This window comes from Phoxinus phoxinus, assembly GCF_949152265.1.
Source record: "Phoxinus phoxinus genome assembly, chromosome: 1".
Taxonomy (NCBI): Eukaryota; Metazoa; Chordata; class Actinopteri; order Cypriniformes; family Leuciscidae; genus Phoxinus; species Phoxinus phoxinus.
In genome coordinates this window covers 35,080,244-35,094,748 of record NC_136876.1, presented here as the reverse complement: position 1 = coordinate 35,094,748, position 14,505 = coordinate 35,080,244, and the positions used below count along the sequence as shown (strand labels likewise).

Here is a 14,505-nt window from a genome sequence, read left to right as displayed (position 1 = left end):
ATTTAAAGCTCGGCCTCCTCTCAGATCGTGTTTGGAAGTCGCTCTATTGTCTTGGTTTCATAAAGGCATCACCAGTCAACCAATATTGCGTCCAATTACTGGAGGCCATTCACACATGACATGTGAGACTGTGGGGCCCTGACACACAGCCTGAATACTATTACAACCTATAAATCCAGCCATGAACTACACTATAATCCTTATTCCCCTCATTATTGCTGTAATTATACCGTTTATGTGCAGTCAGGGAGGCCGGTTGTATGCGATGGGAGAATTTGCTTGTTCATAAGCAGGTTTTACAGACACCACTGCTGGAACTTTTCCAGGTGACTGCTGCCATGCGCTTGTCCACGTGTGTAATGATTGTGATGAAAGCATCACTCCTCCTCAACAAACCCACTGCTCTGACGCATGTCTGTTTTTGATTCGCATCCACGCAACCCTCTGCAAGCTGCGTATGAAGATGGCCCAAGACTCCATCTGCGTTGGCGTGTGGAGCTTTATGAGAGGACTGTGTGAATTAGTTTTTCCTGTGCAGAAATAGAAACGTTTTTTTTTCAGTATTTTTTTACATTAAGCAACACAGCTGTTTTCAACATTGACAATTAGAAATGTTTCTTGAGCAGCGAATCGGCATTCAGTTTCCATATTATGAGAATCGAACCCATGACCTTGGTGTTACTAGTGTCAATCTGAACTGTTTGAGGTACTAACCCTACTGCTCAAGTCTCGTCTTTCTTTCAGTCCTCCTAAAAATCGGCATTCTTCAAATGTGTGATTGTGATTTCTCATCACCTTTGCTAATAGTACCTGCATTAAGATGTCTGCTGTCAGAAGCTTCGCTCCTTTTCTACCATCCCAACACGTTACGCTAGTGATATCATAAGTGTTAATGTAAACTGCTACCAAATATGACAACCATTACTGATACACATTTACTGACTAGCATATGCAATTATTAATGTCCAGTTGAGAGAATCTGAACTTGCAACCTACTGTACCTGAGGCAAGAGTTATTCTTGAGCACCTCTAAGACTGAAAGCCTACATTTATTCAATATTTTGGTTAGGGTTATTTTTTTTAATGGTTTAAGCTACCAATAAGAGTGTTCTTATCTAATTGTAACATGTTTAAGCATGTCTAAATCCGTTCCACAGATTTTCCTCTAATATCGGTGGAAAAAAAATCTGGTGTAGTCTAGGATTAGTTATTAATTATTTTGCATTGACTGGGAAATTGTCCTCTTCAGAAGAGAAATGATATGTTAGGCTTATCTTGGTTGAGTGAGGCAGTCGTGGACTGAATCTAAATTGACTCGTGGTTGGAAATAGCTATTCAAATACCTGACATGGCTGCTGTGGGCTTTCTGAGGTCAGCAAATGATAGTGTGTCGGTGTGAGTTCATCTGCTTAGGACGGATGTGAAACGGAAAGAAATGAGAAAAGATTGTTCGCTTGTTGCAGGTTTGTAATGGCTTGCGGTGCTTGTGGAATAAAGTCAAATTGTTTTGTTATTCGCCATGAGATGGGACACAAAATGAAAGTAAAAGTCTATTGCAACATCCGTTTCATGTCGAATTTTAATAAGAGGTTTGTAGAGGCAAGCAAATGGAAAACACTGCCATGAGTGGATCTTCTAGATGTTAAATGCTGATTTCTTCTGACCTAACACCTCTCTCTTTCTTCACAGATATCCTGCAGTATTACCTCACATGTAACGTGGGTCAGGTCAACCCCTACCAACAGGTAACCATAGATATTAAACCCTATCCGTTTAATTCTTTGATTCCGATTTTCTCTATGAACTAAGTCCCTCACCTTCAAACCTCTGAGGTTTAGATTCGGCACTGTTCCAAACCCTAGTGAGCTTCCTAACTAGACAAATTTGGCATCTTAGGCACATTCCTAATGCAAAGACTTTTGAGAACTAAAATTAAACACCCTTATCGATTCCTCTTTTGGCTTGACTCTAACTCAGCAATACTGGTCTGATTCAAGGAAAAGTAAATCCCAGAATGCATTGCGATAAGGTTTGTGAAATTATCACAGATATTGACAATTTCACTAACTGCGACAACAATTTTTTTACAACTTTTTTTTTTTTTAAATATTGAGCAAATGTTAAGTGTTATTTTAGTATTATATTCTGTTATTGATCAATATTTTTGAATAAGCTTTATAATTATCTGTTTACCTGTAACTTATTTTTATAAGTTACTAACTTTTAGTGATTGGTAAAATTGTATAATTTTTTTGGTTTTTCATCTGATATGTATATTTTATTTGATTTCATCTTTAATTCACTTACTGAAAAGGATTTTGAGTAGTTTTAGTAAACAATACCATCAGTGATGCTCTGGGAGAATTAACTTAGTCCTTTGCACGTAACGCGAGTTGTGAAGGAACGTTAATGTTGTTGTTTGCCAGTGTAAACAATAGACAGCGAGGCATCTCACTGGTCTTTGGAAGACAGCCAATCTTCTCCCTCCTCACACTCACACGCCCCCTGCTTTGTTTGTCCCTGTGCATTAGCATTCTCCTCGTTGCGAGAGCTCGATGGAAATGTGTGTTCCTTTGGCTTCCTGCCTCTCCCTTTAGTTAATGAAGTCCTTCTCCAAGTCTTTATTTGACTGATGCATGTGCATAATTCAAACAAATCACAGCTCTTAACTGATCATGATTGATGGATTATGTCAGTGACAGCTCCATTGTCTTGATATCACTTAATTTGAATCAAGGGTAATGCCCATATGGAGATTGAACGTTGTACTTTTTGTCAGCTCAGCTGATGCCTCTAAATGGAGTTCCTCCAGTTCTCATGCAGCATACAGATGAGCTCTGCCTGATTCACATCTGAGACAGCAAAAAAGTAAAATGGATATTGATTTTACGCTTAAAATGTCAATGTCATCCAGGAACATTTAAAGAGAAATTTTGAAGATTCTGCAACCACTTTAATGCTTTATAGTTCAAACATCAGAGCTACTTTATCTACTGTCAGGTACCTTAAAGTGGCTATTCATACAAGACATGTTCTTTTTTTTTAAATAACTACACTGTAAAAAAAACTTTGCTACCTTACATTTTTAAGTACAATCAACTTGGATGTATAAGTCATTTAAACTTAAAAAATACTTTAAGACTTTAAGAAATTAGTTGAATCTTGTATAGTTTATAAAAAAAAGTTGAAAATTGCTTAACTTATTTTGAGTTAAAGCAATGTAAAAACAAATGTTGTCATAACTTATTGGTCATATAATCTTATACAGTGTTTTTCTGGAATCCCCTTATACTTAATGGATGTACACTACTATTTTAAAAGTTTTGAGTCTGTATGATTTAAAATAAGTCTCTTACTCTACAGATAAAGCGTTTTTCGGGATAATTTCAGTTTCGCATATCTACCCTGAAGTGATAAAATTCTGTTTAAAATTTTAAGGCCTGACAAGTAGTTTAAGGCTTGGTTTATAGGGAATTACAAACCTGCGCACATATATTCAAATGCGCATGACTATAGAATTAATTCTTAATGCGCACGTGAGCGCCATCAGCGTTTCTCACAGGTTCGCGTTTAAAGTCTGTGTAGAGAGAACTATGTTGTCTTAGCGGTCTCTAATTTAATAACTAATGATCGTTACGATGGAAGTGAATCAATCAAAACTAACTTTATCTGGAAAATATCTTTATTCAAGAACCTCTATAAAGCCAAAACAATCTCTGTTACCTTAAAACGCTTTAAAACCATCTACATTGTTAAAAGCGATATATATATGAAGATGACTTGACTTGACTCACCAAGGCGAGTTTTTTTTTTTTTTTTTACACAAGATATTTGTCAATGACCAAATCCTCTGCCACTGTTTTGTCAGTCATCTCGCCTCACTCTCGTCACGTGATAAGTGAAATCTGACTACTGCGGTGCCATGGTGAGCAAGTCATGTAATTGGTGTACGGCCAAACACTGTGTAACACCGACAACAGCAGCAAGCCTACCTTAAACTTGTCCTAGCTGCTGGCTTTTGTCTTCAGAAGTTAGTTTCTAGTAATGTTGCCCGCAAGTAACACTGTAACCAAAAGTCTCTTGTGCGCTCTGTAAAGAAGGTACTTTCACTGCTTCTTTCACAGTGAATGTCAGCAAATTTTCCAGCCTATCATTGTAGAACTGTTGACAGACAAAGCTGACACAGTGGCCATTTGGCATCTCAAATATTCATGTTTTCTAGACCTCTGCTCTTGAAATATTCCATGACACTTTGAAATGTCCTTAATGGCCGGGTGCAAGAGCCTGTACTGAGTTTTGCTGCTGGGTGTAAATGCACTGTTGCATTATGAAGCAGCTCTGCCTCTGACTCTGCTGAAGTCCTAAGAGTGGAGTGTGCAGTGGTGGATGAACTCTTCTACACTTCTACACTGGCCAGGAAGTGTTTTGTGTCATAACTACGATCAAACAATAACAATGACTGATATAATAATATTTCATTAATTATGCTTAAGGACGTGGTGAAGTGGTACTTTTGTAGCACTTTTAAATCAAATAAAACGAGAATTTTTTTTTTTTTGGGATCAGTAATACTAAAAAAAAAACACACATTCGTATGCAGCAAAGATGCATTACATTTAAAAAAAAATGACAGTAAAGAAATTTATAATTTTGCTAAATATTTCTTTTTTAAATAAATGCTTTTCTTTTGAACTTTCTATTTATCAAAGAATCCTGAAAAACAATTTATCACAGTTTCCACAAAAATAGTAAGCAGGACAACTGTTTTTAACTTTTATAAAAAAATAGAAATGTTTCTTGAGCATCAAATCATCATATTAGAATGATTTCTGAAAGATCATGTGACACTGAAGGCTGTAATGATGCTGAAAATTCAGCTTTGACATCACAGGAATACATTACATGTTACAATTAATTCAAATAGTTATAAAACATTTTTTTTTTATCAACAAAAGTGTCTGCTAAGCAATTATGAAAATTACCATTTTTGTTTATTGTATAGTTAATTTTAAACCAATGTCTTTATTTTCAATTTATTTGTTTTCTTATTTGTTGTATGTTTGAGTTACAAAAATATTTTAGAAAATATTACTTCTAGTATATAAAAAGTACTGATTCCTTTCATTTCTTTGCCTCTCTGTGCTCTTGTTGTCCAAAAAAATGGAGTAAAATTAAAAATGCAGAATGTAAATGTTGAAAATGTAAATATTGATTTTTTTAACCATGTTTTTATGAAGCGTAAAAGCTTATCTATAAGATAACAATTCTGCACATTGTAACTGATTTATTTTGTCTTCTTGTAGAAGATGTCAGGAAGTCACAAGGCACTGGTGGAAATGCAGGACGACGTGTCAGAACTACTGCGCTCTGCAGTCCGAGAATACCCCAACACAAAGGTGAGCACTCGTATGTTAGTATCCACACGTGTGTGTGTGTGTGTGTGTTTCAGAGCATGCATGCAGTATGTACGGCCCATTTCACACAATTCCTGATACACAAATGTCCCAAAGCGCGTGTGTGTTCGTTCTCCCCCTGGGCCTCTGTCATTGTGCAGCATCTTTGTGTGTTCTGGCACAAAGTGATGGCTGACATTCAGTACATGTGAGAAAGAAAGCCGTCCTCTCGCTGGAACACAAGCGTTGAGAGAAAATGCTGAATCAATGGAAATTTTTCACCCTTAGAACCAGCTAAAATCTGTTTACCACTGCAGCTTTATACAACTTAAACCTCACACAATACTGTGCCTTTAAAAGAAAGAAAACAAGCCGCTCTTCTTTGACATCCTTCTATGTAAATGTTTTCGTTTGTCATGCGTTTGCTGCCATCATGTGCTGAACTCCTAAAAACTGAGTAGAGCATTACAATTGTGAAATGTTTGAAATTGATTATGCTTATTAATATAGACACTACAGTTCAAAGGTTTGGGGTCAGTAAATGTTTTTAAAGTAATGTATACTATATGCTTTTATTCAGCAAGGATACGTTAACATTTTCGTGGAAATTGTGAACTTTGGCGACTAGAAAGTGAAAAAAAAAATCTCTTTTGACTAATTTAATCAGCACAACTGTTTTCAACATTGATGATAATAAGAAGTTTTATTATAATATAGTGATATCTGAAGAATCATGTGACACTGAAGACTGGAGTAATGATGCTGAAAATTCAGCTTTGCCATCACAGGAATAAATTACATTTTACAATTTATTCACATAAATTATTTTTGATATTTCAAAATATTGCTGTTTTATCATATTTTGATTAAAATAAAGTAGCAAGCTTTTGAACAGTAGTGTATACCTAACATATCCATCTATATTTTTACATTTAGAGTAACCCATGTTATTGTGCTTGTGTTTTAGGGAAACCTTGAGCAAATTCAGGGGGGTTTGAACACCACTGAGGTTGGACTGCACCAGCTCACTGCCCTTGTGGACTGCCGCAGTTTGCATATGGTGAGAAATAGTGTTTTGTTTTAGAGTATATGACCACTTTGCACATCCGGTTCCACTCTGACTCAAAGTAAAGCACAGCTTGCCAAGATTTTTAATGTACCCTCAACCTGTGGGCTTCTGTTGACATGAAAAACCAAAGGCTTGCAATCCACTCACAAACAAACACTTGTACACACATATGTGTTTCTATCTTCTATCTGCTTTAAACCTCACCACACCAGAGCCTGTCCTCTTCTCCCAGATGGAAATGTCTGATATTTCAGGATTTAGCATGACTAGAGTTCCTCCTCATGGCTGGAAGACAGGCCCGCTGTGTGGGTGGTCCTGAAAATGCATCTCCTTCCCATGAGAACAGAAAGTAACGGATAAAATATGGACTTTTGGAAATGTATTATACATTATTAATGGGGTTTTCATACTGCAAAAGCAATAACACCCTTCACAGTCGTCCAAGCCGTACATCTGGGCTGTATGAGGGAGAGTTTTTGCTGCAGATGCTGAACAGTGCCGGCAGTAATTACAAATGGAGTAATTTTGCTGTTAATAATGACGGTAATTTGGAGGAAGGAGACGCTGCCATGTTTCTCTGAGAGCAGCATGTGTAGGGCTGGTTGCAGTTCGGTCAGCATTTATTATTAAAAATCACTGTTTCTCTCTGCAGCATGTGGTGCCATCTACTGCAGGAAGTTCCCAGTTAGAGAGTCTAGCACTGGATGTTATCATATCTTCTGTTTTTATTATTCACATACCCAGCAGAGATAGGCTGGTTTCTGTATCCGTTTAGGTTCATGCAAGCAGTGCTGGGTAGATTACAACTTACAAATTGTGTATGTGTATGTATATACACACACACACACACACACACACACACACACACAGTACTCAATTTTAAGTGGATCAACAGATTCCTCAAAGTTGTCCTAAGAATGGGTATTGTTCAAAATTCATGTATAACTTTGATGAAAGGTTTTGATCCACTTCAAATGTTACTGTATATATTCCATTCTTTCAACTACATGAAGTGAATTAAACATCACATTATATCAGAGTTTCCCAGACTGGGGTTCATGAGGGAACTGCAGGGGGTTTGTGCAGTTTAATGAAAAGTTGATAATTAAATCATACATTTAAAATAAATCCAAAATACCAATACGTAATAAATTACATGTTGAGTGATAATTCAAATAATAATTAATGTGTTCGACAAGAGTTGATTAGATATGCAATGTGGCAATGCTGAGAAAACGCTTCTTAAATGTGAACTAGTAACAGGCAGTGTTAGCATGCAGTGGTGTGATTGTGCCCGTGTCTGTTTCTGTGCAGGATTATGTGCAGGCATTGACCGGAGTGTGTTTTGATGGGCTGGAGGGTCTGATCTACCTGGTGCTGTTCTCATTCATCACAGCTCTCATGTTCACCTCTGTCATCTGCAGCGTGCCGCACACATGGCATGGCAAAAGGTGAGATCTTCATTTTAAAAAAAAAGAAACATATATAAAAGTGGCCCCAGGTAATGTTTATCATATTTAATTATAATTTAATGTAATATACTGATATAATGACAATAATAGTTTATTTATAGTCAATAATCAATCGGTGTGTGTGAATAAGTTGCTAAAAGTGTGTAAATGTAAATAAGGCTTTAAATCAGTGATTTCCAACATGTTTGATTACCACAACAATATTCAAAGAGCCCATACATTTTCAAGTTGTTTGTGATTTACTAGATAAAGATTATGGAAAAGATTTTTACAAATATTTGTGCAGTTTCTACCTGATGAAAAGATTAAATAGCTTGGCATAACTAGGAAATGTTTATTCAAAAACATTTACAGAATTACCCGTGGAGTAAGATTTATTTATTTAAATGACTTTCCCATGTCTAGAAATCACAGTTTTAAAATCAGATCCCTGAGTTCTGGTTCTTCAAAGAAGAAGAAAAAAGTTGTTGAGGGGCTAAATTTAAATTTGTTTGTTTGTTTATAGTTGTTTTGTTTTAATCTTTGTTTTGTCTCATTTTATTGTCTTTTTAAATAAGAATAGGTTCTCAGAACATCAAAACCCTTTGTTTGTTGGAAAAGAAATCACCAACCAATAAGCAGTGCTGGGTAGTAACTGTAATGTAATGTAATCCGGATTACATAATCAGATTCCAAAAATGAAGTACTGAATTAAGTAATTATTTTCACAGACAAGACTTAAGCTTGTCCCAGACTAAAATGCATGTTTGAGCTGTTTCAACTAAAAGCAACTTGCACTAACATATCTTAAAATTGTATTTGTAATTGTTTTAAGAGTGTAATTTTTTATATATATATATATATATATATATATATATATTTATATATACACAAATATTTGGGAACCCTGATGTGATGTATTATGTAATGTACTTCATGTTGTTGATAACAAAGAAATGAATGTATTTTCTTTCTCTTAGGATAATCTTGTACCATATTGATATAAAAATACAATTACTAACCAAAATCTTTGTCTGTAATTTGGAATCAATTTATTAATAATGTACCCAGCACTGCCAAAAGATATGAACTTTTGTGTAATGTGTTTAGAAGTGGTATTCCAGTGGAACAAACAACCGTTGGTCTCATAGTAACAAACAAGCCAAGCAAAAAGTGAAATTGAGGTGCCGAGTGTTATATCTACCTACCATTTTATAATAACAGTATGCATATGTTAGTGACCTTATGCTATACATTTCTGTATTCATATCACTAATACCACTGTATAAATACGCATTATCTGGCTTGTATTTTGATTTACCATGAAAGGTGCAATTTTGTTATTGTCATAAAACTTACTGTTCTTTTCCCATGCATACTTTTGGTATGACACATTCATTCAGTGGAACATCCTAATTTTTGTAGTTAAATACACTCAAGAGGATTAAACCAAAGATAAGACAACAGTGGAAATGGTTAGTGGTGTGTTTGTGTGTCCGTGGGCATTGTTGTGAAGATGGTCAGACACCTCATGTTCTATCACACTCTTCGGTCAAGAGCAAAACGGAAACAGCTGCCTCGCTCCTTCTCTTTCCCCTCTTGTTCCTTCCTTTCAAGCACTGTGTGTGGGAACCCCTCATATATTCCTCCCATAATTACATAAACTGTAATAATTCCCCGACCTAGACCCATGCGGTGGCTCTGCCAGGACAGGCTTGCATCAGGCAAACAGGATTACGCTGGGAGAGATAGAAAAGACAAAGACGCCAGCTTTGTAATTATCATCACACTCATAAGTGTACGTCTCATGATACACAGCTATTCACACTACCTCTTCATTATAGATAATTAGCAGGTTCTGATGAGTTTAGGCAGGCTGTGGCAGGCATTGCAGTGTCGAGGTAGACACTGTACGGAGTGTTGGCAAATGTCGCTGCATACGTTTTTATATTCAAATAACTTTTTGTTGGCATTAAAGTTGCACTTAAATTTTTTTTTTTATCTGATTAAAAAAATTATAGTACTTTTTTAATAATAAAAAAGCTTAAAATGATGTGCTGTCACATTAGTAGCCTAATAAAAACGATTTTATTAAATCTATAGGGATGCACTAACAAAATTTCGGTATCGGCCGATCTGTTAATTTTTTTATGTTTTTGTTATCTGCCTGATGAAAAAATTTGGTCGATTATATAAAAGCTGATAAATAATGGATTATTTCCTTCAGCTGAGACACTTCAGATGTTATTGAAATGCTTGAAATATGATTGATATCACTTTGAAAAGGAAAATAGTTAAGTGCAACATGTGTAGAGCAAGTCTGTCATATAGGCTTCATAACATTGTAATGAGAACATCATTATAAGTGTGTGCTTGGGACATAGTGAGAGTTTTGTTTTTGTAATCAGGCTCTCAAAAAGTATATAAAAATGTGGATTTAGATTTATCGGCCAATATATAGTTCATTGGCATTCAAATATAATAGATTATCGGTATCTGCCAAATTTTTATATCGGTGCATCCCTAATTAAAACCATAATGGGTCCCTCATGGGGAAGATCTGTTGGTCACATGACCAATTGAATACTACCAAAGTCCCTTTAAGGCAAGTCATTTCTCTCGGCGGCCATCTTTGAAACTCCTCCCAGGTAGCTATTTCAGTCATGGAAGTGCAGATCCTATCTCTTTGAATGGGGAAACATCAAATTCTGAGTCACCAAGCTTACTATTCAATTTCAAATCATTTTCATTTGAAATCACCAATGAAATCTGACAATAGCCGTCTCATAAATTGTTTCTAAACTCTCAAATCATGACAACAGATTGTATTTTCCAAGCTGGTCCGGCAAATGTAGCAACAGCGGTTTCTTCTAATGGCAGCTGCAGTGATGCAATGACTTAACTAGCTGGCGATTGGCTCTTTTACTCAGAAGGCGGGGCTTGTTCCGCCATATTCTGCATTGCACTTTCTCCCATTCATAGTAATATGAGTGCATGGTCTTTCTATGTCTATAAATCAATGATGTGTGACTTTATGCTGTAAATCCACCAGCACATGTTACAAAAAAGACAGTGTTAGGTTAAAAAATGTGGGTTCAATCATTAAAAACAGTTAAGTTTTAGCATTTTAAACTCGCACAGTAAAAAAAAAAATATATGATTTTTAAAATTGTGTTTAACAGCTATTTTTACACAAATTGATTATTATACAACAATATTGTAACTTTTCTACTGTTTATTTTTAAACATTTAAAAATGTTAAATAAGGAGTGTAGAAAAGAAAGGAAGTTTCTTCAGATTAAAGCATCTGCTGAATCCATAAATGTAAATGTCCTCAGTGTAGTCGAGAAACTGAATTTATTAAAAAAATATATTTTGTTTTTGTTTTGGGATATGCAATATACGATCAAATTAACCATAAATAAATTGTACACGCATTTCCACTCCTATGAGAGTGTCGAGAATTTGCACATTTGTTCATGACCCTAAATGAAAAAGTCACAATTTCAAGAAAAAACATCATAGGTTAACAAGTAGGCTATTTCTGTCAAATCTAAAATCCCACAAGACCTACAATATGACCGGCTGCAAATAAATGGCACAAAAGTGTATAATGTCACTCGTGCGTGCGTGCAATGTGCTCTTCCTGTTTGTCTTCAGAAACACAGCTGAGATCGCCCTCTGCTGTCCATACCACAGTGTGGTGCTTTAATAGTGAAGATCAGAGAGAATTAATGCACAGTTGGACATATCTCTCAATATTTGAATATGATTAATAATTTCTTCCCTATTCTTAATGTATTCATCCATTTATCTAAATTGGTGTTTTTGTTTGCTAATTTGATATGTATGTTCAGTGACTTGACAAAGCTGAGAAATGGTATACTGTAGAGCAGTGATGTGAGAAGTTCATGTTACAGAGTTACACTACAGCTCAGATCCTTCAGAAATCATTCTAATAAGCTGATTTGATTCTCAAGAAACATTTGTTATTATTATCAAAGTTGAAAACGGTGGTACTGTTTAAGATGGAATGAATAGAGAGTTCAAAAGAACACCATTTATTTGAAATATAAACTGACGTGCAAAAGTTAATGAGAGCCTAAGTATTCATTTCATCTTAAAAAAATACCCTAAGCTTTTGAACAGTAGTGTTTCACTGTGTTAATTTTATGCATCAGGAAAACTTTATTTCTAATGAAAAGTCCCTGTTTTGTCACCTACTACTTCTGTTCTGGACATTGAGAACTTTCTCTGTGTTTCCTCTGCTTATGTAGACCCAGCATTGATCCTGCTGGTGCTAATCGACAGCGAGTATTTGACTTGTTTTGTATACAGAAGACAGCTTCCTCTTATGTCTTGAGGGTCCCATCTGAGTTTTGACAATGCTTGTCTGCTATCTGCAGTGTCTAACACTACTAACTGGCGGTTTTTCTCCAATTCACACTCCCACCGCGATCATGGCTCGCACTTTCAGTGAGGCGACTTCACAACAATTCACAACTTGCGTGACATTGGGTTCTGTTGAAAGACTAAACCACAAAGATGTGGGAAAGGATGTCCTGTGAAATCTATGAATTATCACCATTCAGCTCAACGCAGTTTGATCTGATGGATCTGTCCCGTATTGAGTCACTTTGAATATAAAGACCGACCGTTGATGCGAGAAGTAATTTGTATGTTGTGTGTGTTTGTGCGAACAGGCCTGAAGAAGACAGTGAGGAGGAGTCCGTGGCTCATGGAGGCAGACAGAATCATGATAACCTGTACCGAGTGCACATGCCGAGCCTCTACAGCTGCGGCAGCAGTTACGGCAGCGAGACCAGCATCCCTGCAGGAGCACACACTGTCAGCAACGCTCCCGTCACGGAGTACATGTGAGTTACACACACACAACATCAACAACCCATGCAGTCTTTGATCACATTCAGGTCACGTTTACCCTCCTGTGAGGGATCCATGGGGTGTTTGTAGAAATAGCTAATAATAATCACTTTGACCGATGTTTCTTACTGATATCCCCACATTTCTACTCGATTGCTTTTTGATTCTTCCATGTGCCACCATTCATTTATATGTGAGAAAAATAGTCATTTAAGCAAAACAATTAGTCAGAACCTAAAGAAATATATGAAAATGAATTTGACTATTTAGATCACTAAACAACATGATGATGCTTAATAATAATAGTGATGATGGTATTTATTTATTTTTGTTATGGTAATATAGTAGTAGCACAATAATTATTATTATTGTATGATAAAAGTAATGTTATTGTTATCATAATTCTACCACTTTATTCATATTATTATTGTTCTTGTTATAGAAATATAGTAGTCGTATAATATTATGTTTATTATTAATAATAATAATAATAATGATTAATAATAATACTTATTATTATTATTATTATTATTATTATTATAGCCATATAGTTGTAATGTATTAATATTTATATAGTATTATAATAGTATTTATTATTATTAATTGTGGTGGTAGCAGTAGTCGTTATTATAAATCATTAATTTGTTTACAAGTATTATTATTTTTATGAAAATAATGTTATTAAACCTTTTTATTTTAATATAATTAAAAATACTAGCAATTAATAATTAAAACCATATTGTTGTATTGTAGTAATAATAATAATAATAGTTATATAGTAACAAATTCATGATTTATAATAACAAGTAGTATTTTATTTATATAAAATAATGTTATTGTTAAGACCGTCATAATGCATATTATGTTTCTATTGTTATAATAACTATTAATTTTCTGTCAAAGATATATGGATCAGATATAAAATCACAATTTAGTTCTACATATTAGTTATCAGACACTGAAACAAACTTAATCAGTATTCATCCATCCTAAAAAAAAACGAGTTGGCTGATTTCATCCCGTTCGAGCTGATCGCTGCGCTGCCTGTCTCTCTCTCACACACCATATGTGCTGCACACAAGCAGGACTGAACGTTGTTGGGGATCTGGTGGATGTTTTCAGCAGCCATCGACTGCTCCATATGTGTGGTGTCTCCAACTGAGGATGAGAGATCCTCTGAGAGAACCTCACACACCTGCTGGGGTGAAACACCTGCTCCTCTCCAGCTGGAGGAGTGATGGGGGAACGGGGGGGTGCAGGGGCTAGGAGAGGGATATGGGGTACCTGTCAGAATGTTACGGGTGAAAAAAACTGCAAACACGACCTAAAAACACACAAGACAAGCAGTACTGTTCAGGACGAGAGAGAAACCAATGTGATATATTAAACTCATTTGTTTTATATAAAAAGTGAAGTTGCGCAATAATATGACACAGTTCTATTAACAGTAACAAAAGTGATCAGTAATTTCTTTCTTTTTTAAAGAAATTAATATATATATTTTTTTTATCCTAGGATGCATTAATCAAAAATGACAGTAAATACATTTCTAATGTTACAAAAGGTTTCGGTTTCAAATAAATGCTCTTCTTTTGAACTGTTAATTAATCAAAGACTCTTAAAATATATTAAGCATAAATATCACACACCGTTTTCAAAATTGATCATTAGAAAGCACCAAATCATTTTAAAATGCATTGAAATAGAC

The 14,505-nt window shown here is 35.3% G+C and overlaps 1 protein-coding gene across 2 annotated transcripts in view; it reads left to right on the top strand.

Annotated features, from left to right (window-relative positions):
• Positions 1 to 14,505, top strand: part of ttyh3a (tweety family member 3a) — a 68,981-nt gene that overhangs the window by 46,041 nt on the left and 8,435 nt on the right. For both annotated transcript variants that reach the window (XM_079606064.1, XM_079606063.1), the window contains exons 8-12: positions 1,690 to 1,745; positions 5,304 to 5,396; positions 6,361 to 6,453; positions 7,777 to 7,913; positions 12,617 to 12,790. In XM_079606064.1, the coding sequence (XP_079462190.1) occupies positions 1,690 to 1,745; positions 5,304 to 5,396; positions 6,361 to 6,453; positions 7,777 to 7,913; positions 12,617 to 12,790 (553 nt within the window). The remainder of the gene's footprint in view (positions 1 to 1,689; positions 1,746 to 5,303; positions 5,397 to 6,360; positions 6,454 to 7,776; positions 7,914 to 12,616; positions 12,791 to 14,505) is intronic.